At 43.3% G+C, this 27,054-nt stretch overlaps 1 protein-coding gene across 5 annotated transcripts; it reads left to right on the top strand.

The window, feature by feature from the left end:
- The first annotated feature begins 2,793 nt into the window (after positions 1 to 2,793).
- On the top strand, positions 2,794 to 25,743 carry nin (ninein (GSK3B interacting protein)). 5 transcript variants are annotated; one of them, XM_034562608.1, is made up of 30 exons: positions 2,794 to 3,067; positions 6,133 to 6,345; positions 7,331 to 7,424; positions 8,349 to 8,518; positions 10,570 to 10,615; positions 10,705 to 10,880; positions 11,378 to 11,527; positions 11,781 to 11,948; positions 12,097 to 12,233; positions 12,431 to 12,571; positions 12,813 to 12,987; positions 13,083 to 13,193; positions 13,344 to 13,433; positions 13,580 to 13,715; positions 13,861 to 13,982; positions 14,170 to 15,293; positions 15,435 to 17,175; positions 17,362 to 17,624; positions 17,897 to 17,995; positions 18,111 to 18,180; positions 18,525 to 18,692; positions 18,781 to 18,876; positions 19,085 to 19,198; positions 19,352 to 19,498; positions 20,037 to 20,216; positions 20,309 to 20,440; positions 20,534 to 20,635; positions 21,114 to 21,206; positions 24,393 to 24,506; positions 25,431 to 25,640. In XM_034562608.1, the coding sequence occupies exons 2-30, from the start codon at positions 6,154 to 6,156 to the stop codon at positions 25,638 to 25,640; spliced, it is 6,561 nt and encodes a 2,186-aa protein (XP_034418499.1). In that variant the 5' UTR covers positions 2,794 to 3,067; positions 6,133 to 6,153. The 5 variants fall into 5 exon arrangements, with proteins under 5 accessions (XP_034418499.1, XP_034418497.1, XP_034418501.1 ...); XM_034562606.1 differs by having other exon boundaries at positions 15,435 to 17,624; positions 25,431 to 25,743; XM_034562610.1 differs by lacking the exons at positions 15,435 to 17,175; positions 17,362 to 17,624.
- The last annotated feature ends 1,311 nt before the right edge of the window (positions 25,744 to 27,054 follow it).

Genomic DNA, 27,054 nt, shown 5'->3' with positions numbered 1-27,054 from the left:
TAGTCTGGATAACTGCCGCTTCCAGTGCTACTAGAGCAGCAGCCAGTTAGATTCACCAACGGCAGGACGTCAGTGATGACGGGCGGAGCGTCTCAATGCTGATTGGCTTTCGCAACTCGGTGTCGGGCGAATTTTTCCACTTGGCTCTATTCGTGGCGCGCCATTTGCATCGCCTGGTGAAAATTTGAGGCATTCGCGACCATTCGCGTCTGTGCATTGACTTTGCATGGGATCTACACTTTTGGTGTGAACGAAGCATTTGTCTGGACTCTCCCCCGAGACCTGTTGCCATGGGAGACCCTACCAGGGGCGGATGCATTTGATAGTGCTCTCGGTAGAACACAGAAAACACAAAAAGCCTGCTGCTGGCTCCTCGTCACTCCCAGAGTGACTTTGTGACGCTGTGCTACCGAGACCACTAGTGCAGAGACACCAATGGTGTGTTGTCTGCCATGGCGCTCTGGCTAGTACGACGCTGCCACAGTAGAGAAGCCAAGCCCCTCTTTATTGTAAAACTCGAGGAGAAGAGATGGATGCAGCTGTGACGAAGGTGTTTGGCTCTTTTGCAAAGCCAGATGGGGCCCTGTATGTTGATGTCCTCCACACCCTCTCAGCCATTCCAAGAAGGAGAGACCATCAATACAAAGGGATACTTCGACCAGCTTCTGAAGTCTATGAGACTATACTTACAGCTCAGATCTTCCTGCAAATTCACCAGGTCACGTCACAAGTCTGTAAATACCTTCAGACAAGTGGAATGGACATCCCGACAGCTCATCGGATGGTTGCAGCTTCAGAAGCAGAGCTGAAGGATATGACCAGAGATTTCCAGGGTGTGAAGACAGCGGCCGACAAATCCGTCCAATGGGCCAACAATCAACTACAAGAGCAGAGTGAGGAGATTAGCTGGAGGTGTGGACCACTCTGCCACAGACACGGGGAAGAAGGAAGTAATCCATGCTTGGAGAGGTGTCCCGAGATGAGGCTGTGACTGATGCCGAAACATCATACAAGATTGAGGTCCACAATCAAATCATGGGACACAGTCGCAGGAAGCACGACTTGTGACGAGGCAGAGAGTGCTCATCTTGCAAGGACTGTCCAATCTGTTGCTACCGAGTTCTGAAGCAGTACGACCTCCTGACTGATGCATACCACATCATAGGCCTTGCATACAGGTTCCTGCTTAAATATATGAAAACACTCTCTCAACAGCACCTGGAGGCGTTTATGTTTTAAAAGGCCTCCCGGGTCACTTTTTTCCCCCAGTCCACCCCTGCTTCTGGGTATAATCTGATCTATTACAATGCATATTTATTTTGTTGAGCATACGTCTGGTGTGTAAAATCTTATCTTCAACTACCAATTGAATGGAGTGGAGTTTGAAGTAATCAATTTATTTCTGAATTGTATAGGAATTGTAAAGGAGCAGATGATGAAAATATTCAGGTAGAATTCTAATGCCATTACATCACTGGATTTAGGGTTTTAAAGAGGGACAGTCTAAAGAGGGATGTTGAAAAAACACGTTATCATACTTATGTTGGTTGTCCTATCTCAAAAGATGAAACTCTGAAAAATGTTTTCAGTAAATATATTTTTTTGGCAGAATTATTTAAAGTGTAAACAATGTTCTTTCATGGGACCACGTGATTATTTCCTTTCCTTGTGCAGGATATTGCAAAACATAAGGGTAGCCATCGGTGGTTGAATCCGTACTTTTACTCAAGTACTGTACTAAAGTACAAATTGTAGGTACTTTTAATAATCGATTAGTTAGTATAAAGCTTTTTTGATCGTTTGTCATTTTTCATGAAAAACATTTCATGATTCCAGCTTCATGTGAAGATGTGCATGCTTTACCTTTTTAATTATTTCAATTTAGTTTTTATAATGTTGAGGTTTAAAGACTGTTGTTTAGACAAAAGTTACATTTTAAAGGTCTCACTTTGGATTTGCTTATTAGCTTTTTTTTCTCACTAGTTTTGAGTGTTTGCAAACCAACCAAACAATCAATCAATCAATCGATGAATGGAGATAATTATCAACAGATTAACACATAATTAAAATAATCATTAGTTGCAGTCCTATACAACATAGAAGGCTTTTACAACTTTTACTATAGCCTAAATGTTCCTGATTTGACCTGCATACTTGTACTTAAAACAAATCTTATCTTATATATATATATATATAAGATAAGATAATATATATACATACATGTATATATATAAGATAAGATAATATATATGTATATATATATATCTTATATATATACACACACACATATATATATAATCTTATACTGTATATATATAAGATATATATATGTATGTATATACATATATATAATCTTATCATATATATATATAAGATACGATAATATATATGTGTATATATATTATATATATACACATATATATAATTATATGTGTATATATATTATATATACATACATATATATATATACATATATATATATATATATATATATATATATATATTAAGATAATCCTTTATTAGACCCGCAGTGGGGAAATTTACAGGATTAAAGCAGCAAATGGGTAAAGTGCACACAAGACATAGTCAGATCAAAGTGATATAAACAATAGACAGTAAACAGTAAATAAAACAGTAAATATATATATATATATATATTCCTATATATATATATAATGTCACGGGACCGGGGGACGTGATCTATTCCTTTAGCAGCGCTGGGGGCCGGACTGCGGCCAGTCAGGCTCTCGGTCACCGCCCCTTCCTCTTCCAGCCGCTTTTCAAAATCCGCTCGCAGCCGGAGGAGGATGAGACACGGCGGCGAGCACACAAAGCGTCCGCCACACGCTCCGACGCTTTTCTTTATGGACGTAAAAACGAGCCACCCCTCCAAAACCGACGCCACCGTGAAAGCCACTCTTTCTGGATAGAGGATATTTTACGCGACGTTGTGAACCGTTTATTTAATTCCAACGTTTCACGAGTTAACTTCAGTCAAGTCCCCGGACTTTCAGTTGGGAGGAGGAGGAGGAACGGAGCCAACCGCCGTCCGACTTCCGGGCCGTCGGTGAGTGCTTTTCGGCCAACTTGACGCTATTAAAACGATTAGTTCCTCCTCTGTGTTCTCCCACAGTTACAAACATTGTTCTCCCAACATGCCTGCAGATAAACTAGGTCTGTTAGAAGAACCTCCCTCTGGACCTCATGTATTCATTTATGACTTTAACTAGTTTAACTAGTTTATTTCCTCAGCTGTAGTAACGACATTCAGTCTTTCCCATCATGGATGCTAAATGGTCAATACAGTAGTTAACTGGTCACGTGAGGCTAGCTTACTTTTGCTCTTGTCACAGCTGCTTTGAAAATCCTTAAAAGTTTGTTAAAAAAAAACTAACTTGTTCTTCTTTTTTTCTTTTATAAATTAAATGTGGCCTTGAAACTGGTTGATTTGAAAGTTAAATTTTTTTTTTTTTTTTACATCTCAAAGAAAACACGGTATTTACTTAACATATTAGTAGTTAATTAAGTTTTTGTGGTGCCCAGTTTTGTTTTGTAACAACATGCCACAGTTTGCTTGAATTTTCTTGGATTATGAAAGTGTTTTAAAAAAAAAAAAAAGAATATATGTATATTTGCAGTTTTGGTGGCAGGTGAACTTAAATAATAATAGTAGCACCCTGTACATAAATAAGTGATGTGGAATGCACTTTGCGAAGAAGCCTGTGCAAAATAGTGCAAAACAATTAAAGACGTGCAATGTGATTATGTCGATACTGGATAGGTAAAGGGTCGAAGACGAGGACACGATTTTTGCACAAAAAAAGCTCATATAAGTGGAGAAATAAAGCAATCGGTGATTCTAAGGGTAACTATGTTGGAGCTGTGTTGTGTTTGTGGGGGATGGACACAATAAATATACAAAAATACCCACAGAATATGTGCAAAGTCAAACGTCTGCCAAATGTAATAATAGATAATTATTCCTAAATATTCTCAAATTATTCCCTTGAAACCATTTTCTGATTACATTGTGTAAGCTTCAGCTGTTGCTGATAAGATATTTTGCCATGATGTGATTTTCTCTCCATAGAAGACAATGGGGTTACTGATAATAAAATAAAAATAATCGTCTCCAACAAAACCTTAGTATACCCATCACTAATTAGCTTCACTGAGGTTGAAGAGTACGTTTTGACTTCTTTTACTGTTGCAGATTCATATTTGTTAATAATAGTGAATGAGTGAACACTGGAATGGATGAACCTCCTTTTATGGGACCGGGTCTAGAGGGATCCTTTGGCTGCAGCAGCTGTCAAACCTCGGCCACTGTGTCCGAGCAGGACGGCTACCGGGATAATACAAGCAGTGTGTGTGTGTGTGTGTGTGTGTGTCTGTGTGTGTAAAGTTACTTGGTAAAGATTTTAAATAAGGTCATATCAGTGCTGTTCGGAATATTATAGTTCTAGACGAGCGGCCATGCTTCCTTGCATTTCATAAGCCACTCAAATGTGCAGATGCAGAATACTGATCGTCTCCATTGTCTGCGGTCAATGGGCACCCCGAGTCTGGGGTGTGGGGGGACACCTGGCCGAGGGCTTGATGATGTCACTGAGAGCAGCTGGAAAAGCAGGGGTCAGGAGGGCTCTCTTTGTATGGACACTTAGGCACAAACTGGGAAGTTTCAACACATCAGATGGATAGTCTGCTCTTAATCTCGACCTCCATTCACATGGTCTTATACGCAGCATTTATATAAGGTGATTTTATAAAAGAGCTTTATTTTCGCGGCAAGAAAAACATGAAACGGCTCTACATCTGAAGACATTAAAAGTGTTGTGCTTGCTACACAATTCAGAATAAAACAAAAGAGTGTGATTTAAAACATGAAGAATAAATGTAAAAAAGTAAAGTGAGAAGCTGTACCGAGAACCAAGAGGCAGTAAGAGATATATATATATTTCTTTTTAAACAACACTTTATTTATTCAGTGTACAGCGAGAGATTTAAGACGCGATAAAGCAACCAAAGGCATTCAAGGAGGAATTGCAGTAATATTACGGTTGATATGGTGCCAGTCCACTCGCGTTGCAACGGTCAAACACACAGTTTGTGGAAATAATTTCTAAAAATAGAAGCTGATGAATGTTTTACTCGTGTTAACTGACATTTTCCTTCCTTAAGCCTCAGTTAGACGACCTGGGCCACTGCGTCTATGAGTTATGTCATTGTGATCACGTCTCCCATTCATCCCTTTCTTTTAAAATGAAAGATCCATTGTGTATTTGCGTTTCTCTTATTGCTTGAGACGAAACATGGCGAACTCGTTTTTCCGAACTGGACTCCAGACTTCTGTTTTGGGTTCCACGAACTGGACTCGCTCCGGCCTCGTCAAACGCTTCTCATTGTTTTTCCAATTAGAGCCGCGATGCATTCGATTTAGAAAGTCAAGCAACTTTGTCCACGTGTCTGTCACAAGGCTTTTACTGGAACCTTCCCAATTGGATTAGACACACTTTGTTGTCTTTTATCCTTCGTCGCTGTCACCAGTTTGAAGTATTCAAAGGTGCTACTTAAAAAAAAAGTATTACCTTTTGCGTCTTTTTAGTTTGTTTTCAGCTTTTTCAAAATCAGACCCCCTTACATTTTGACATTATGACAACAACATTGAACGTGTTTACACTTTTTAAAAATAACTTTATAGATAAAGTTGGCCTCAGATTGAACCGCATCCCGGCTACAGGTGTCAAAAGAGAGTGACTGTCGGACACTTGGCCGTTTCCATCGATTTACCTTGTTGTTTAATCATTCTAATTGGATTAGCCAAAGCCTCCAACACAAATGACGCTGGAGCGCTGTGTCGGAGGCTCAGTCGCTCGGCGGCGCTCTCAGGGGACGGAGCTGTCAGCGACGCATGCCGCCGAGAGAGATGTTTCTTTATCCGAGTGCCTGTCAATCGTGATTGGATGAATAATTCTGCTCATTTAGGGGTGAAGAGATTTTGACCTTGTTTTGATTTTGAGCTTTTTGCTTTTGTGACAGTGATTGAAGTTGAATTCTTTATTGGTGTGGATAACAAACACACTCTGAATAGACTCTCCAGCTAACATGCTATTTCCCTTCCTTGTCTTCCAGGGCAGGGTGCTGTCCTGTGGGATGGATGACACCCAAGAGCAGGACCACTACGAGGAGCGCCTGAAAGAAGTTTTTAACAGTTTCGATGCCAGCGGCGCCGGCTCTCTGAGCCCGGAGGAACTCTCTGACCTCTGCCTGTCGCTGCAACTGGATGACGCCACGCCAGCTCTTCTCCACACACTGCTGCAGAGCCAGGACCGCCTCACTGCCAGGGTAAGTCCAGCAGGTGTTTTTTTGTCTTACAGGTGTGTTCTGCTGTGCGGCTATTTGTGCAGAAGGATTCGCAGAGTTACCTTTTGTTACTTACTCTGATGCACATGTGAGTCTTGGCCTTTCGGCTTTTCCCCGTGCAGAGCGTCCTTTGAAGCTGGCAGACCTCTGTGTGGAGCCACTCCAGCTCTCAGGTCTTTGTGTCTCCGGGCTTTTTGGTGCTTTGTTAGCTGTCTCGTTGAGGAGAAAACGTGGCCCCTCGTCCAGCCCTCGTCCCAGGTGTCTGTCGTCAGGGCAACCGAGCCGGCTAATCACAATTCACAAAGGCATTTCTTTAAGGGTGCTCCGTGTGGAAACGTATGAAACGGAACAAGACACTGTACCGATCGGTGCAATCAGACTAATCCACCCTAATGTAGGAGCATAAGATAAAAGATAAATAAATTGCTTACTTCCAAAGCTTTTGCATCAAGTCGTGTTTGTATTTAAGCATGTGGACAGGCGGCTTTGTCTGTTTGGGTTGGGGGGAGGTGTGTGTCGGAGGGGGGGGGGGGTGAATGTTAGCAGAGGGCAAGTGAACTGATTGCCTACCCATGGCATCCAACAATAAAGTCAAAAGAAGGAAGAAAAAAAACACGTAGAGCCGGCAGCCGCCAGCCTCGACACACAAAGAAAATCAAAATATTCAGGGTTAGCAGCTGTTGATTCTTGAAGTGTGACCTTCGCTGCTCCTGCTCAGCAAACCCGACGCCCAGGGACACCAGGCCTCCACCCGGCCTCCACCCGGCCTCCACCCGGCCTCCACCAGGCCTCCACCAGGCCTCCACCAGGCCTCCACCAGGCCTCCACCCCGCCACACTGGGAATTACACCCAGTCTGAGGAATTTCATGCACTTTTGCTTTTTTTTTTAGGGAGCTTCACATATTAAGCATTGCTGGCATTTTCTCATCATATGTAAGACTACTTTCCCCCCTTTTTTTTTCCCAGGTTGACTTTGACCAGTTCAAGAATGCATTGATTCTGGTGTTGTCGTCAACTCTTGAGCCACAACAAGAAGAACAGGAGACCTTGTCCAAAGCAGGTAAAGTTTACTTTTAAAATGCACACAGTCTGAAAACAAACACGAGGCGGTTCGATTCCTCGGCTTCCCCTGTGCACCAGAACGCGCCTGCCTTGGTGCATGAATGAATGGATGAATGAATGGTCCGTGTGTGCAAACGGGTGAATGAGAGGCCGATTGTGAAGCGCTTCGTAAATGCAGCCCATTTACGAAGCATGAAGCCGTATTATTAACCCAATCTCTAGTTTATGACGGCATTGGTTTAAGATTGAAATTTAAGGAGAACCTTTTCAACCAAGTGGAGAAGGAGACTGTGAAGGGTACGTGGAACCGCCCACTTGCTGATTCAGCGTTAAATCTACATACAGTGGCACAGGGCCCAAAGCCAATTAGCCGACAGTTGAACTATTTGCACCGTCATGGTTGGACCACTGGCATTTTGTTATAGTTGTTTTATGGATGTAGTAAATGCCAAGAGCGGTTTAATACTATGGGATGTCTTGGAAAAATGTGTTTGTGCTCCCAAGTATATTTTTGTGAATGAATGTTTCAGACATTGTCGGTTCATCTCAGTTATTCTATTTCTGTGAGGTGACATCACAAAAGAGTGATACAAGCTAAAAAAAAAGAAAAAAAGTCTGATTCTTGTCAGAGCAAATGCTTCACTGTCAATATTTATTATGTCTGACAGTAAATGAAGCATAAAGGCTATCCAACATACGGCTTTGGTTAATTTCACCTAAAACACCGTCCAGATGGCTTAATGTGGCTTTAAAAGATTCTCTCATCACCACTTTTAGAGAAGTTGTCACTTTTGGAGAAGTAGTTCATTGATCATATTCCTTTCTGTATTTAACCAAACGCCATCTGTTGTGCAGGCATCACCATGACCTATGCACGTAATCATCATGACTCTTCTTCTTCTTCTTCTTCTTTGATTGTCAGAATCTCCTGAGATCCAACCGAAGTTCGTGAAGGGCAGTAAACGTTATGGCCGCCGGTCCACGCCGGACTTCCCGGAGCCCATTTTAGACTCTGAAGTAACGCATGCAAACGCGGTGGAGGAGGAAGATCTGGAGGACAACTATGACTCGGCCGTTCCCCGGAAGCGTGAGGTAACGATGCTCTCTCCGAGTTATTCCAGACGCTCCGACGCCGTCCTTATCGCCTCCTGTCCTTCGCATGTGCCGTGTTCCCTGGCAGCCGCAGGCCGTCAGCGAGGCGTTATTCTTAGCTAATCAGCTTAGTGGCATGCAGGGCAGCTCCTGAAATGTAATATAGACGCTCAAATGCAGGATTCACAAGGCTCCTGCTCGTTGCGTAACAACGCAGCTCCGTCTGTAAATAAGACTGTGAGCGTGATTGTTTAAACGGCCCTCCTGCGGTTTAGGATAAAAAAGAGAGACCGGAGCTGATTGTTGCGTTTTATGGCCGTCGATATTCTTCCCCACAAAGTCCTTTTTTCTTAATTTAAGATTGACAGCAGGTCGCCTCCCGTCGTCTCAGCACAGGACGGGAGGGGCTTGAGTGCGACATGTGTCTGTGTCAGAGTTGTCTAGCTCCAGTACAGTCGTGGCCACGCACAGCTGAACTCTGCATGGTTCCTTTGGCTGATCTTCTAGATCCTTTTCATGGATTATCCTGCTTTCTCCGCTGACTTAAAGAGTTGTTTGACATATGCACGGAGGTCTAAACTCACACTTAAGCACGTCCACAGCCTGCAAAGGAAATCGCGATGGGGGAATTTACATAAGCGGCCCCATTTTTGTCCTGAAAATGTATTTGGCTGTAAGCAATGAGGCTGTCAATTTATTAGTCTATGTAATTGATCACAAAAAGCTGCTTAACATTCACTAGTGCCGGCTTCTCGAATGTGAAAGAAATGCAGTTTTCTCTGTTTATTTTTTAATAGCATATCTTTGGATTTTTGTCTTTTTGAACTTACTATAGTCTTTATTATATTCTTATGATAAGACTATTAGACAATAGAAATGATGGTTCAATGCAGTTTTGTTAAGTATTTACTGACTGCTGTGGCCTTTTGGCATCTCATGTCTAGCATGGATGTGCTGCTGCAGAATAAATCCTCACAAAGAAAAGCCCCCCCGACTGGTCAACAAAATGCCGTAACGATGTCCATGTTCAGCTCGTGCACGGATGGATGTGTTGATATTCTGACTCCACCCCAGGTGCCTGCCGGCGTCAAGACAAACGCTGCTCCAGACATTGAACAGAAGCGTGTCTTGGTATTCACTAATCTGAGTTGCAACAATGCCACAATGTCCGGCCCGGGGACCAGCAGATGGGGATGGGTCAGGGGGCCTCTGTTACAGAGACTGTAGGCCGGGTGCTCCCGGGAGGAGGAGGGGCGTAGGACTGTGACGGGAGGAACAATGAGCCCCATGACCCCCACCCTCAGGGATGCCTATACACCATGTATCAAAACGCCACTTGCAGGATCCCATCTGTTCCTCATTCCCTCACTGTGCGCTTCCCGAACAATAGATGGTCACGCCGGAGACGGATTAGAGGACAGAGGGTCACGCCCACGTAAAGCCCTCCTCCTCCTTCCACATTTATTAACGAGCACAAAAGACGCAACTGTGTTTACGTTTAAAATCATACGTCTACTGGTCGTACAATTAGAGTTTAAGAGTAAGAAAAAGTCATTCGGATTTTAAACTGAAACTTTTTTTTTTAATTTTTTTTCCAGAGTTCAGAAACGACTTCTCATTCATTTTAACTTACGTTTTTAAAAGTTGGGCATTGTCACGAGGAGCATACTAGTGACATGTTTGAAAAGATAAAAATAGAGAGAAATCGGTCTCACCGTGACACATTTTCTCTCTTTACCACCATTCCCCCATTTGCACACTGACCCAGTAACCACCCCTGATGCCCTCGTGCCGCCACAAAAGCTCCTTTATGCTTTTTCTTTTAACGCTCTTAACCCCCACACTCACCCCCCCACACATCTAGACGCAACCTCTCCTAATTATAGACGTGTTTGGAATTATAAAGAGCTGATTCTCACCCTGTTGGGAGTTTTTACATGTTTTGTTTTTTTATTCTTTCCAAAAAAAAGATATTAGAAAAGTAGGTTATTTAAAGCCTCTTTGTGATTTATTAATCTCAATTTCTGTGTTGTTTTTTTTGTCTCCGACAGCGCTGGAACGTTCACGAAACGAGCGCAGAGGAGTACGAGGCAGAAGGTTCGACAAAGCGATGCATTTCCAGAACATTCCCTCCAAAAGAAGTTTGTCTCCGAAACGATCACAGTCTCTTCTTTCCTTGGTTTTAGGCCAGATGCATCTCTGGAACCCCGATGAGCCGAGCACACCTCGGGCAGCCGTCTGCCCTCTGTCGCCCTGCCTGGAGGAGAGACTGCAGGACGCCTGTGACGAGCTGGAGATACCCGGGGACGGGTGTGCCGGTCACTCCGAGCTGCTCGCGCTCTGTGACCATCTGGGCCTTGAGGTGAGACGCCTTTTATCTCAGGGCGGATTTTTTAAATAGCTTATCAAATAGTGTATCAATCAATAAGTTAAAAGTTTTTAAAAAGCACTTACCTTTTTTTAAAATTAATAAAATGATCACACTTTAAATGCACTCGGACTTCGTAGCACATGTACAATATTTTAGAGGCTAATGGCTCTAAATGAATGTGGTTATAATAAGATAATAAGAGAGCGAGGTGTCTTGTTTTGTCCAACCAATACTTAAGTTAAGTTTAAATCATTAGTTAATGATGATTAATGAATTACCATAATTGTTGCTGGTTTATTTCCTTTTGATTACAGCTCATAACGGTCTACATGCATGTAAACTATTTGGTTGCATTCGTTCATGTGAAATTGTAGACAAATTGTGCACTAAACAACCTTAAAATCAACACAAAAAAATCACTCGCATACACAAATAGTGTAAAGAAATTTAAAGTGTCATCAACCAAAGAACGTGCATTTATTTTTCAGATAAATTTTGATGTGCTCCAGAGTCTAACCGGCGAAGGAGTGCTGAATGTTCGGGAGTTTGTCTCCAGGGTTGTGAACCACCACAAACCCCCCACCCCCTCCTCCGCCTCCACGCCCTACAGACAGCTTAAACGACACCACTCCACTCAGGTATTTATTGGTTGAGCTCTACGGGGGTCGCAGGGTGTGGGCTAATTCCCTTGTTGTCAATTAATTTATTTGAATATGTTTTTTTATTTCTTTTATTTCTCTCTCCTAGCCAAATTGTTGGTCCACAAAACCCTTTTTCATTTATAGTTCCTCTGTAATAAACTCATTTAAAGCCAGATGTCGGGTGACATTTTTGGGGATTAATAGATTTCTTCACTAAAAAGGCCATTTCTCCCCCCCCCCCCCCGTACAGCCCTTTGATGAGGGAGGTCGGAGGATAGCCCCTCCTTGTGCTCTGACCAGCACCATCGGCATGCGTCTCTTCTCCGCCCTCGATGACGGTACCGGTTTCACTCCAGTGGAATACCTTCTGGATGCCTGGGTGGAGGAGGGAGTAGAAAACAGCACTGAGATCCTGCAGGTACGTGTTGGTCAGTCAGCACAATCATCAAGTTAACTGTTTCAAAATGTACTCATTTATTTATTCAGACAGCTGAGTTGCAGTTTGCAAGAAAAGAAAACTTAAAAATACTTAAAATAATAATTATGCAAATTTTTTTTTTTTGCAGGCTTTGAATTTCAGCCTCGATGGAAAACTGAGCCTGAGTGATCTCACCGTGGCCCTTGAGAATGAGCTCCTCGTTACCAAGAACGGGATTCACCAGGCGGCACTGGCGAGCTTCAAAGCTGAGATCAGATATCTTCTGTGAGTGTAAACGGCTCATTCGGATCTTAATACCCTTTGTTCATATTCAATAAATGCATTTGGAACGCTCTGTGACCTTTTTTTTTTTTAAGTCTGTAATATGACCTGCGTGATTATCGTCGTGTTTGTTCCTCTTTTTCGTGTCTGGTGTAAAAATCTCTGTAGAATTATCGTCCGTGGTGTTTTTCTCTTTTCAGAGAGCGAGTGGACGGAGAAGTCGGGGAGAAAGAGAAAATACGCTCTGACCTGGAGAAAGCAGAGAAGCTAAAAACTCAACTCGCCACCGAGGTGGATGAACGTCACTCTGCGATTGAACATATGAACAACCTCAATCTCAGGTAGTTTATCCCTCTGATACATGTTTCCCTGTTCAGAATAATTGTATTGATTTAAGGTTTAACTGCGGCAATTTAATTAAATTCAATGTGATTTTATTGAACATTTTATTTATTTCAACCACAACACCTGCTCAACTCAAAGTCACCCGACCGTTCCTGCTACATCCAGCTTCCCCCCGCCATGTGGTGGTCGGTGTCGTCGTCCATCTTTAGTGACACCCTGTTCTCTGAATGTCTTCAGGAAGCTCGAACAGGAGCACAAAGAGAAGCTGGCGGCGGTGCGATCTGAGCTGATGACGGAGATGGACCAGATGCAGCTGCAGGCCGGCCTGCAGCGTGAGGAGCTGGAAGCGGCGGTCGACAAGATCAGGCAGGATGAATCTTTTCTCAGAGACCACCTCTCCATCTATGTGAAGGTACGCTCTTTTTTTTTTTTTTTCCTCTTGTGTGTTTTTGTATAGTTTGAGGCAAAAAGCACGCATGAACCCCATGATATGATTTCGTTTTTCAGGAAAACAGACGCCTTGAAATGGAGTTTCTAGACGGTAACGAAAAACTAGTGGAGGCACAAAGCCAAAATACAAAACTGCAGACAATTTTGGACAACGTTATGAAAGAAAAGGTACAGAGAAGTTCTCGCCATGATTTCAATACAGACTTTCTCTGTTACTGGCACATATATCTATTATAATTTGTTTTAATTGTGTTTTTTTTCCACTTTTTGTTTATGTTTGTTGATTATTTAACGTGTAAATGATCTTATCATCTTAAGTTGGGAGACTTGGACCCTGGCGGTGCAGACCTCTTACTCCAAGAGGACCACATTAAAGAGCTACGCAGCGGCTACGAAGCTCAGTACAGGGTAACTGCGTCTAAATCACTAAAACTAAAAAAAAAATTTCTTGCATTTTCTTTTTCCGCATGCCTGTCCGTACATACGGAGACGTGTCAGAAGTGAGTTCTTCACAGACATGTAGACGTTTAACTCTCTGTGCTCTCATTGGGTAGGAGCTGCAGGATCGTATTGACGAGCTGCAGTCCGAGTTGCAGGAGTTCCACAGTCTCGGCCGGGTTCACCAGCCCTGCCACAAGCCTCTCTCTGAGGAGCTGGAGAGCAAAAGCCCCGGCATGGAGTCTGATCCAGGTAACGCATGCACTGTACGGCCCCTGGAGAGCTAATTACTGAGCCCGAACTCCATCTGTCCATGACGACAATCCAAACGTAGTGTCTTTGCATAGAAACAAGGAAACCCGGTGTCAAGCGTCACCGACTTGTCACCTTTTTGCAGGTATTGGTGCAGAGGAGGTTCAGCCCTTCAGCATGAGCCTGGAGGCAGAGATGATGTTGGAGCAGCTGAAGGAGCAACACCTTCAGGAAATGGAGGATTTGCAAAACCAGCTGGAAAGCAAGGTTGGTGTTTATATTTCAGTGTTGTAGATGTGTGTTTTCGTAATACAAATTAGAATTGACAGTTGAGATGAGTGAAATAATTTACTCCTGTGCCTTCAAAGGATAAGTTTGACGTCTTTGGGAATATGCTTATTTGCTTTTTTGCTTAGAATTAAATATAAAGATCAACATTACTCTTCTGCCACAGGTCAATGAATTTGATAAGATGGTAGGAAAGCAAAGGTTGAAGTATGAGGACCAGAAGGCTGCCATAGCGCTCCAGTACCAGCAGGAGGTCCAGGCCTTGAGGGAGGAGATGGCCAGCGTTCAGAGCCACAGACGGGAGCTCCAGAGCCAGCTAGAGCAGGCGGAGTTGGAGCGGACTAGTCTGGGGCGGAAGCAGGCCGAGGAGAGGGAAGAGCTCGACAATCTGCAAGAGGAGGAAGTGGGAAATCTCCGACAACAACTGCTAGAGGCCCGCACCTCCTCCGCAGACCTCGACGAGCAGCTGAAGACCCTCGAAGCCCAGCAGACTGAGGCGGAGGGAGATCTTGTAAAAGAGATGGACGAGCTGAGGAAACGACACGCCATTGAGATTAAGGATCTGAGGGAAGAGCAGGAAGAGAACTTTGAAGCCAGACTGGAAGAGGAGAGAAAGAAAGTGCAGGGAGAACAGGCCGAGTTGGAGAAGAGGTTGTTGGATGATTGCGAAAGGGAGAAAGAGCTTTTGCAACAAAGCCACGAGGACGAACTGAAGGCCAGACTAGAGGAGGCAAAGGGGCGGTTTGAGGGAGAGCGTGAGGAGATGGTTCAGAGGCTGACGGAGCAGTGGCAGAAAGAGAGGGCTCAGCTGGATGAGCAGAGTAATGAGTCTCTGCACGTGGTGCTGGAGGAGGAGATGCTGAGACTTGTCGGGGAACAAGAAGAGAAGGAGGTCAAGCTCAGGGAGCAGTGGGGGAGAGAATGGGCCCAGCTTCAGGAGCGCCAGGAGGAGGCTCTGCTTGATGGAGTACTTCAAGAACGGTTGCAGGTACAGGACGCGTTTAGGCAGAGGGAGAAAAAGCTGAGGGAGGAGTGGGAGAGGGAGAGACTGCAACTGGAGGAGGATTACGAAGGGATGCTGCAGGAGAGGCTGAATGAAGAGCGGGAGAAGCTCGCGACTGAGAGGGAGGAGGAGGAGAAGAGAGTCGAACGCTCAATGGCAGAGGAGAGGGTTCGTCTAGAGGAGAGCCACCGTGAGGCCATGACGGAGCTGACGGTCAAGCACACGGGGGAGAGAGACGCTCTCGGCAGCACGTTGGATAAACTACGAGACGACATCGCTCAGGAGAGGTGAGATATTTGGCTTTCAGAGATTTTGATGTTGTGCTTTTAGTAACTTCTTTCTCAATTAAACTTGCTTTGTCTGTCTTAACCTGTACTGTAAAGAGATCCAAACAGTTGCTGTAACAACCATTACATAACCGTGTACAGGAGGGACATCGAGGTCAGCTTCACCCAGAGAATCAAGGAAGTGGAGAGTCGTTTCTCGGGCGATCAAGAGTCTGTTGCGGAGCGTTTTCAGGCCGATCTTTTGAAGCTTGAGCAGCACTACCAAAGTGAGCTGAAGGCCCTTTCTGAGAGTCACGGCGAGCAGACGCTCCACTGGGAGGCACAAGTACAGGAGGCGCTGGAGAACGCAGAGGAACAAAGAAGAACGACGCAGGAGGCCGCGGAGCGAGAGAGGGAGAAACTGGATCAAGAGTGGACAAAGCGACTACATGAGAGGGAAAGTCTTCATAGACAGGAAATGGAAGAACTTGCGGTGAAAAACCAGCAACTGCAAAATGAGCTCGATGACTTCATCCGTTCGGCTCAGAGCAAAGAGATAGCGCTGAGTCTGCAACTGAATGACCTCCACAACCGGCTTCAAGGGAGCCTGCAAACCAAAGACCAGCTCCTCGCTCGGTCTGAGAGGAAAGCGCTCGAGACCGAGCTCCTGCTCAATCAAACAGTGGAAGATTTTAAACAGGAGAGGGAGGAGCTCCTGAGCAGCCAGTCGGAACATCAGGCGAAACACAAGGAGATGCTCGCCGTCTCCGAGAGGCAGACCGCCGGGCGGATTGAGCTGCTAACTGAGCGCGACGATTTGAGGGTGACCATCGAGGAGCTGGAGACGCTGCTCAAACAAGCGGCCGTGGACTTTGAGCTTGAGAGGAAGGAGCTGCAGGAACACGCGTCCAGCCTTGAGGAAAAGTTAGAAGATAATCGAGAGAACGACAGAGAAGAGCTGCTTGCAGAAAGAAATGCGCTTAAAATCCGAATTAGAGAGCTGGAGTCGATGCTCAATCAGGCAGAGACGGAAGAGGGAGAAGGGATCGAAGAATCAAATGAAAACGACACCTCGAAGGAGGAAGAATGTGGTAAAGAACAGGAAACATGTGCGGCACCTCCTGATTCGCCTAATCGGGAACTAGTTTGTTTGTCACTGGTTGATGTCGAGACCACTGCGGCGCCTGATGCACTGATCGAGGATGATAATGAGTGTGATGAGGACGTCCCTGATGCCGGTGACGATCAACGAGACGACGCGCCAGAAGTTGACCACGCTGTCGCCGTTCCTGAAGATTTGCAAATTGGAGATTCGAGTCCCAACAAAGTTGATGGAGACCCTGAAGTAGAAACGGGAGATAAAGGCCCCGAATCAATGTCTCGCAACGGCCTCAGCCCTGATGTTCACACTGGAAACCATTCAACTGTCGAATCCACAAATGAAGCCGTTCCCCCAGAGATGCCGTGTGAGGCGATCACGTCCCCGGAGGTGTTTGAAGGCGTCGACGCTGCTGAAGACGGTGAGAATAAAGAATCGCCGTGTCATGAGACTGTGGTGGATCCCTCTGTGCTGGACTCTCTAGCGGATGCTGAGGTCAGGTGTTTACCAAATTACTCTCATTACAGTCCACGGGAAGTTGAACTTGATTTAACCGCTACAATAAAGGATGAAGGAGCACATGATTGTGAGGACGAAGATGCTGATTGTGAGGACGGGGAACGCTCTTTCCTTAAACTACAGGCTTCGTATACAACTGCCACCGAGGAGAACGTCCTCCTAAATGAGAAGATGTCTCTGCTTCAACAGAAGGCGGACATACTGGAGAATCTTCTGGCTCACAACACTGAAAAGATCAAAACCGGCCACCAGATACTGGAGGAAAACTACAGCCTCAAAGTGAAGGTGCTACTTTTAATGGATCATGTCAAAGAGCTGGAGGTGAAGGCCTTAAAGATGACGGATGTTCAGATCCATTACGAAGATTGCACGTGTGAAAATGACAAACTGAAGGACCAAAACGGCGAACTCGAAAAGCGAGTTTGGAGCCTCGAAAGCCAGTTGAATATTTTCCACCATTTCCAAGATCAGCAGATCGCTCTGGTGGACGAGATGAGCCGGATGAGAGCCGAGAACCTCAAGCTCTCCAAGGCGTTCGGTGAATTGGAGACGCAGGGGGAGATTCTTCCAGACGCCGGACCGGCGGACGACGCTCTCGGGGATGAAGTCCAGACGGCGACCGATCTGGAGGACAGCTGCGAGGACTTTGAGGAGCAGAACACCAGACTTCGCAGGGCCATCACAGAGCTCCAGGACGAGTCGCAGTCGTTAAATGCAACGACTCAGGCTCATAGGTAACGTGGAGCAACACTAGGATCCCGATGTCCCTCCTCGTTGTCTCATCTTGTTTTTTAAAGGGCCCTCCTCCTTTGTCCATCCCGTGGTTTATAGATCTGAACCTCTTGTGCTGCTTTGATCCCTGTAGGTCACCAGTGGCATAGTTCAATGTGTGTAGATGCCATAACGCATACATCTACCCACTGATTTCTAAATGTGCATTCTGACGTGTTCGGTTTTTATTCTAGTTGGACTCTAGTTTTTCTGACGTAGTTTTGTCCGTCTGTAGTTCTGAGGCCGGTCGTCTCGCTGAAGAAAACGTCGTCCTCAGACAGAAGATCGCCGCGTTGAAGGAAGAGGACTTGAAAGGGGTCCAGGAGGAGCTGATGTAAGAAACCACACATTTAATTAACCTCAACACATGTTTAATAATGATTTCTGTTTGTTTGGACCGTTTAAAAAAAAACAAAAAATTTATACCGTCTATTAATGTTTGATTTTAGACAAACACTGGAGCACTTGGCAAAAGGGAAGATTGCGGATCAAAAGGCGGCCGAGACTTTCAGGAATCAGGTACTGAAGTAACTTTTAAAGTTCTGTCCACCTGAGGCTAAATGCTGACGTCAGTAATGACCAGCTCACGTGTTCATTTGTATGTACCAATTTCATGACAATGCATCTAGCAACTGTCATCCTCATGGTGGCGCTAGAGGAACAGCGAATGCATCACCAAAGTAATCAGGATGCATCCTCTGTCCAAAGCTCCATGGCTTATTTGAGATGTTTCAGTCTGGAGCAAAGTGGTGGACCAACTAACTGACCAATCCAAAAGTCTTCAGGAACTATTTTGTCTCCATGCAATTAATTCCTCCATTATTCTGAAGCAGCCAATCACGTATACGCCGTCTTCTCTGCAGATTTCCGAGCTGCATCAGCAGAGCCGGCGACTGGAGGACGAGAAAACGATGCTGTCGGAGAAAAATGCCCAAAACATTTCCGACATGCAGAGTCTACGACGGCAGCTGTCAGAGAAGCTGAAGGAGAGCGAGAGGAGGGAGGCGCTCACCGCCGAAGAGGAGGACAAGGTAACCGGAGTTGACACGGCCGACGATGGTCCGCCATGGTGTCGTGCTGGTCGTAGCTGGTAGTTAATCGGTGGCTGTTTTGTGTTAGCTGTCAGCGTTTGTGTCTGCTCTGGAGGCAGAGCTCACCAAAGCCCTGGAGGACTCTGCACAGCTGTCCCAGGAGCTCTGCGGCCTCAGGGAGAAGGTGAGCACCAGGCCGTCGACTCTCTGATGGGTTTAAAGAGAGATCCGTTAAAGCATGACACGAGTTATAAAGCCTTAACGCCGCCGACTCTTGCCATAAAATTACTTGGACGATCTAAGCGAAGACAAGTATCTGAATGTTTTTTAACATAAATGATAAAAGTAAAATGATTGTTTAATTACAACTGTAGCTGTCTTTTGGTTCTCAGGCGGTCCAAGCGGACGCGACGGAGAGTCAGCTCAGCCGCCTGCTAGAGGAGCGCATGAGCCAGGACAAGGAGACTCTGGGCCTCTGCAGCCAGCTGGCCAAAGCTCAAGAGAGGGTAAGAGTCTGCTGGAACCCACAGAAGCATCCGTATCAATCAATTGATTATTTTACAGTGGGACTCATAGTAGTTCAACACATTTGCGACCAACCGGGAACAAGTTACAGCCCCAAAACTGAGTTATTCAGGACCTACGACTTCCCTTTCTAGGTCAAGACAGTGGAGGAAACCCTTCAGGCCGCGAACCATCAGAGCACTCATCTCAAGTCAGACCTCCGTGTTTCGCAGCAGGAGAAGGAATCCCTGAAACATGAAGTGGTGGTGCTGCACAAGAAGCTGCAAAATGTCAATAATAAAGTAAGAAAAAACCCAGTTAATGGGATAGTTTGGGTGTTTTTGAAGTGGGTTTGTGTCGACCTGGAGAAACGGACAGCAGTGCTTGCATTTACTTTTCTTTCGTGGAACTGTTATTTCTGCTCTCGACGCTCCATTGACAAAAAACGGCACACTTACGTTGCACAACACGCAGGTTGCTGGTCTACCGCTGCCTCGGTCACTTGGGCTTTGTTATTGTGTGACTTTGAGTCCGGACTAACCATTTAAAACACCAAAGTCACGCAATAACATAAACAAGCTAATTGATCAAGGAGCAGTAGACTGCTTCCATGTTTTGCCTGGTCAGAAAGGACTGTCTGGCAAAGTATTGTAAATAGAGCATACACTTAAACTGATATTGAATAAGTATCTCATACAACCCCACTTTAAAACAATAAATACAAGTTTATTCGGCTTATTTTGCAAGTGATGTTTAAAGACTTGTCAACTGCAACGAAGCACATTGCTGGTCCCGTTTCTTTCAGTAGTCGTGACCTTTTCTACCGTTTGTTCATCACAGAACCACGTTTTGGAGATGGCCCTGCACTCGAGTGGCCTCCAGAGTAAGAGCAAGAAGCTGTACAGGGAGGAGATGTCTCGGCTGCTGGACCAGGAGCAGCACCTGCTGAGGCAGGAGAACGAGAGGCTTCAGGCCGAAGTCCGCAACGTCAAAGGAGACGCCGTGCAGTCCAGAGAAAAGGTGGGCCGAGTCCGACGTCTGACTGTCATGCAGCCATACAGGTGTTCTGGTTTCTCATGCGGTCACTAATCTACGAGCCCTTTCATGTGCAGGTCCGTCAGCTTGATGCTGCCGTCGCGTCCTTGAAGCAGCACAAACAGACTCAGTCGTCCCTGGTGAAGGCTTTGGAACAGGAGAACGCCTCCCTGAAGCAGGAGCTGGAGGCACAGAAGGACCTCACCAAGGTAGGCTGCATGCGTCTAACCAGATTATTATCACTTTCATCTGAACATGCCGATTATGTGTGTTTTTTTAATACCTCATTATGTGTGCGTCAGGGCCGTGAAGCAGGACAAGGACACGCGGAGCTGGAGGGCCTTCAACAAGAAAATGAGCGTCTCCGAGCCCAAATGGCTCGACTCTCCACACAGCTGCTCGAGGTGCCGACTTTTCTCCTCTTATAATCTAGTTTCTTTTTTTTAATCTAGTTTCACTTTATCTAGTTGCAAATTGTGTACAGATTTTACATTTTTATTCCTTTTTTTTATGTCTAATCGTATCTTTCATTTTGGTTTTGACTTCAGTTTTAGTTTTTTTTTTGCACAAGTAGTTTTTCATTAGAGAAATTGACTGGTTTAGTTTTGAAAGTATTATAAGAAAAAATAAAACGTAGAATTGAAAGAATGCATGACGTCAAAAATGAATACGGGGTTTTATGGAAGCATCACCACGTAAAACCACTTCAGGAGGGACTAAACATATTACGATTATATTTCTTTAGTTTGTGTTGCGTTATTCATTTTATTTGGCTTCTTCTTCCCTTCTGTTGAATTGGGGTTGTGATTAGATTATCGTCGGATCAAATGACCTCACACTGTTACCGTCTTCTTCTCTGACGTACTTTTCTCCTTCTTCCAGGCATTTCAGGCTCAGTTTGTGGGACTTCTGCCTCCGTCGCCTCACAGGATGCCCAGGAGGCAGCATCGCGGGGAAGAGCCGGACAACATGCAGGTACCTTACGACCTTATCGACCTTCCTCGGGCAAAAAAAAAAGAAGCTTTTCTACATTCAAGTCTTGTAGGCTTACACATTTTAAATTAATCACTTCCAGGATAAACAAACTTCTCCTTTTCAAACTACATTTCCCAGAGTCTGCTTTGCAAAAAAACACTTTAGCACCTGAAGGTTTTGGGATATTGCGTTATTGGTTTTACATTAATCTCCTGACATTTTTCTTTCACTGTCAGCATTTCTTTAGTTTTTTGTCTCATTACAGCCATCTGTTGTTATTATCATAAATTAATCATTAATAGCTCCAAGATGGGAACTCAAATCTCATGTTGGAGCTATTTTTGTATATATTGGGAGTTAAATGTAAACACACCAATTACTCACTGTGGTGTATAAAGTGTGCCCACTCAAATAAATCACTCAATTCAGGTGCAAGGAAAAATATTGTATGTTTTTTTATTTATTTTTATGCATCGAATATAAAGTGAATATTTATAATGAATTTCTTTCAAAGTGTGTCGCTTCACCCGTTTGTTGTTTTCCTTTTGGTTTGAGTGCTCGTCACAGATCCATGTCAACGCACGTCTGTCTTCACCTCCTGATGTCGTGTGTGTTGTGTTTACTTTTTGGGTTTGGTGTTTAGCCGGCGGTGCTGTGTGTGTGTGTGTGTGTGTGTGTGTGTGTGTGTGTGTTTCTGAACTCACCGTCTCTATTTAACTCCTCCCCCCCGGGGCCTTGGGTAGCTGCTGTGGTGTGATCATCTGGGTGTGGTCCCGGTGGATGTTTTTCCATTTGTCATATTGCACAAACCTTCGTCTCACCCCGACCGGAGAGATGTAGTTTCTTCCAGTTTATCTGTGGTGAATGTTGTGTTGTTGTTGTTGTTTGTATCTGCACCACGACGACGACTAGTTATCAGCAGGCTACCACGAATGAGAGGCTCCCGTCTACTATAATATATGTGTATACTATACATTTATGATGTTAAGATTCATTTCAGTTTATTAGTTTTATTGTGATACCTAGTTATATACATAACCTCATGGGATTAATATTAATATATTAACCTCATACAATTCTGAAAAGAACAAAACATTTTTGCTAATTTCATTTCAGTTTACACAAATGTCAGATTCAGTTGATTCTATTCTTATAGCGTATTATTAAAAAGTCAGTTGAAAAATATACTTGAATTATTCTATTACTATGCTTTCATAAAGTTGGAGGACTCACAATCCAAAACAAATTTAAAGAGGTAAAAACTGAAGAGGCCAGGATATCTTGACTTTTAGTCTCTTGTATGCATTTCCCACAATGCAACTGATTAGTTTGTACCGGAGGCTTTTGTTATAAATAAAGTTTTAAAATCCTGCAGCGACAGACGTTACACAAACAGTAAAGGAGTAAAACTCTTAAGGCGTAAACTTAAACTTTGTGTACATTTGGTGAAGTATCTGATGCTTATGTTCCTGGTGGTTTTGTGATGATCATAGTTTACTCTCCTGGCTGGAGTAACTCTGGGAAGCATTTTTAACTTAAGGCCACCAAAAAGCAGTCAATATTGGACAAATAAATATGATTTAAATAACATGTAATATAACCATGAAATTAAGTTGGCTCATTATGTGATTTTTTTTTTTTTGCAATTTGAAATGACACTTAATGATAGTTTTACATTTTTATTTTGGTTAATTCACAATTTTTCGATGGTTATATTTTGTAGGTTTATCTCCTATTTATGTAATATTGGTCACATATTTTCCACCCGTGATGGCCATGAAACACAGCGGGGAGGCCCGCGTGTGTTTCTGGGGTCGAGCCGTGGTGAAGTGTCCCTTCCTGCCTTTTCTCTCCAGGGGCCGATGCCGGAGCAGCGGGCGGCTCACGCGGACAGCTACCGGCGGATCGGTGGACTGTAACTTTCCCCCCCCCCCCCCGCTCTTCACTTTCGCATGCGAGACTCCTCCTCCTCCTTTTCTCCTCCTGCTGCTCCTCTTCCTCCGCTATGAAAGCCCGATGGCGTCCTTTCTGCATCCTCGTAGGAGATTGTGAACAGATGTGTTGCGCCTGGGTTGAGAGGCTCACGTGTGTAATGGCGTTGTCCTGCCGCTAGGTGGCGGAAAAACAAACCCCGCAGAAAAAGGGGCTTTTCTGAGATTTCTTTTCCCAATGGGATTTTGATCAAAAATGACATTTGAAATGTTAAAGCTTGTCAGACATGCCATATCCAATGTAACATCTACCAACACTGTTTTTGATAAAATGAGGGGTCCGATCCTTTTTTGTGCATTAAAAAACGTTTTTGTAGTTTTAATACAGGGAATCTTTTTAACGCAGGGTGGTATTTTCTGGGAATGTTCTGCTGTGCACATTTATCATTGTCTGAGACGGGATGTGTACATCCTCAGGGGCTGAATCTTGCCTTACGATCATCGAGGAGTGTTACGTTGTGGCCAGATTAGAGCCCGACGGCCTTCTGAGCCTTTTTCCAACAATCAAAGACACGTGTAACTGTCAGGTGGCGTCACGGTCTGCGGCCAGTATGAGATTTCTTAATGACGGTTCTGCGTTTTCACTGTTGGTCTTAAGATGTTTTATGACTGTATTTCTTATCTGACACTCCACATAGTTGACTGTTTCCTACAAGCTACCTGTTTTTTGTTGTGTTTGTGTTCTGGGACTGTGTGTGTGTGTGTGTTTCTGTTGCTGCTGCTGCTGCACAACCAAAGTGAATCTCATATTTCTGGGTTATTGTTTGTTCCCAGTAGTGATTAATTAATGTCATATCTGTGTTATTTTAATTTAGTGAGTCTTCCTTTTTTGCACCATGTATAGACTCAAATGTATTTATTTTAATAGGAATCATGTTAATGTTTATTTTATTTATGCATTATTTATTTTTGTAGAGGTATCTGGAATACATGGTATCATTTTATACCTATTTATATTTTATTTATTTTGTTAGTGCATTGTCCTCCTTTTTTTTTCTTTTTTTTTTTTTAAATGTATCATAAATCATTTAATGCTGAATTTTAAAGGTAAAATAAAGCTTCTAGCTCATTAGAATGTGGTCTGCATGTCGTTTTGATTTTTCTCGGTTTACGTCGGAAATAAGCAGAAGATTCATATTTCCTCGTCACGTTTGCAGCCGTTTGTTTACTACATCCCTCACTGTCTTCCCACCAGGATGAAAGGGAGAGGAAGATGAGGAATATGGAGGAGCGTATGAGGGAAATTGAACTGTCGCTGCGTAACGTCAAAGTGCTGCTCAAAGAGAAGGTTGCTCAGCTGAACGACCAGGTTAGTTGCAAAGAGTGCAAAATCTTGCGTCTTGGAAATGTCTTTCATAAATGTCCACATAACTTTATTTATTCCATTTCCTAAAGTGGAAAAAAAACACTAAGATTGTGATTTCTAAGAAGTTGTGATTTATAGTTCATCAGTTTCAGTGCAGTATTTTGAAAGGGAAGCTATTCATATTTGAGTTTTAAAATCTGATAAGATTCGGACCCAATATTACCTTTTTATGAAACAAGTGTTTTTAAAATCCCCCCCCCCCCACACACACACACTGTCATCCGTTTATTAAAGACGCATTTCAGTCGTGCACCTTTTTTGTTGTGCATCAAATCCACTGTGAAAAAAGAGCTTCTTTGTCCTGAAGCCACAGGTTGTAACGACCAATAAAACACCTGAAACATGAACGATTGATTCAAATCATCCTTTTCTCACAGATGATTGTTAAAATATCAAACCGTGAGAGATTATAAAAAACATTTGAAAAGTCAAACCTAAATCTAAAAGGATGCAATCTTAGAACGTCTCTTAAAAGAGGAAGCCAAATAAAAAACAAAAAAAGTGGAACATCCCAACTAGACGTCATTTTATGATCAAATCATCGAGCAAAACAATATTTTGCAGCTAAGAAAGATGTTTTTTGTTTTTTTAACTTTGTCAGAACTTTCTCCTCCACAGCCAGAAAGAAAAGTATCAAACAGTTTGATAAACATACTTTAAATGTGGTTAATAAAGATTTGTAAACAAGATACTGTATCTACTGAGAGGGACATACAAATAAACACTATGTAATGGGGACATAGTTTTTAAATCACTGGGGGAATCCTCTTTGGCCTGTTGAGTTTCTGTGATGCTTATGGGCATCAAATGGGACTAATTCTGGAATAATCAGAGCCCTGATGGTGTACTTTCATTCGACCGTTCTAGCTGCACAAGAACAGCAAAGCGGACGTGCTGATCAAAGACCTGTATGAGGAGAACGGCGAGCTGCTGAAGGCTCTGGACAGAACGGAGCACCGGCACACCATCACGGAGAAGAAGAACTACCTGCTGGAGGAGAAGATCTCCAGCCTGAACAAGATCGTGCGTGACCTGAACCCATCGCCGTCTCTCCCGTACCACTACAAGTGCACGTGACGCGTCCCCAAATCAACAGCACAGTGCATTGTTTGTTTACCCACAACGTCATTTCAAAATATGAGCGTCATTGCTTGAACTCTTGCGCAATCGATGCAGTCAAGTGCACCAGAAAAAAGGTCTTTTTTTTTTTTTTTTTAAGTCAACAATTTTACTGTGTTTGAATATGCAATATCTTTTATTTGTTTTTTTCTAAGTTCATGTTGTGTTGGACCTAATATGAAGAACCAAATGTGAAGTAAGACTAAAGGAAACAAAAGGATATTTGACAGTAATTATATATTTTTAAGCAGAAGCTGGTATTAGTACATGAGTAAATATGTTACCATGACCCTATTTCTCTTTTGAGAAAAAGAAAAGCAATGCTGAAGTGCACTATTTTTCTTTTCTTTTTTATAGAATGGGGTTCTTTGGTCCCATGTTGTCTGAAGAGATTAATTATGTTATTCTGTCTCTCCTTATGTAAAGAAGAACCAAACCTGCCGCGGGTAAAAATCATGTGTACAGAACATCTAATAATCCGGTGACCTTTTCAGAGTTTGCTTTCATGCGACGCTCCTGGCGCCACACGGGTGAATGTCATGTGGCCACAGACGCTATTTAAATGCATTTGATTAAAAAGCCTATAAACTGTTGCAATATGTAAAGTGCCCTCTAACCTGTGCCATTATAAATATTTTATATTCAAATGAAGTGTCTTTATAATGAAGCGTATAAGCACTAAAGCTGATAACAGGGTCAAGTTTTGTGTTCCAGGTATAAATAAAATACATGGATCACGTCTGATTTGATTTATTTATTATTTTATTGTGTTTGGGGATTATCTTCTCCGCTGCCTTTTACATTCATATTTTGTACAACATACATTCTACTAACAATAATCTACATTAAAGTTCTGCTTACGTGTAATTGCAGGAACAATAATATTAATATCTATTGACTGGGTCCAATATGCAAAGTGTGCATTTACTTATTCATGATTGTATTCCATTCTGTATATTTATCTACTTCAGTGTGGTATTATTACCGCTTTGGATACTTGTTTACTTTATACTCCCTTACATTTATGTATTTTTACACAATTTCTGGGATACATATACTGATCATTAGCATAATCTAGAGTTTAAGTTCTGTTTAAATGTAAATGCATTAACAATAATGATGTAAATATATGTATACATCACTGACAAAGACCATTCTGCAAAGTGGACTTTTTGCAATCATGGAAAATAAATAAAAAAGACAAGAGAAAAAGCATAACATTAAAATAAAAAAAAGGTGACAAACATATTTTAGAGGCAATGCAGGCCGTTACTGTTCTCATGGCTTTTTTTTTGTTGTTGGAATGTTTGGCATAATTGTATATCTATTTATTTGTTAAGCTCATTGTCCTCACCTATAGAAATAACATTTA

The sequence above is a fragment of the Cyclopterus lumpus genome, chromosome 22 (genome assembly GCF_009769545.1).
Source record: "Cyclopterus lumpus isolate fCycLum1 chromosome 22, fCycLum1.pri, whole genome shotgun sequence".
NCBI classification, from domain to species: Eukaryota; Metazoa; Chordata; class Actinopteri; order Perciformes; family Cyclopteridae; genus Cyclopterus; species Cyclopterus lumpus.
Note: the sequence above shows the minus strand (reverse complement) of the source record. Positions and strands in the feature narration are given on the sequence as shown.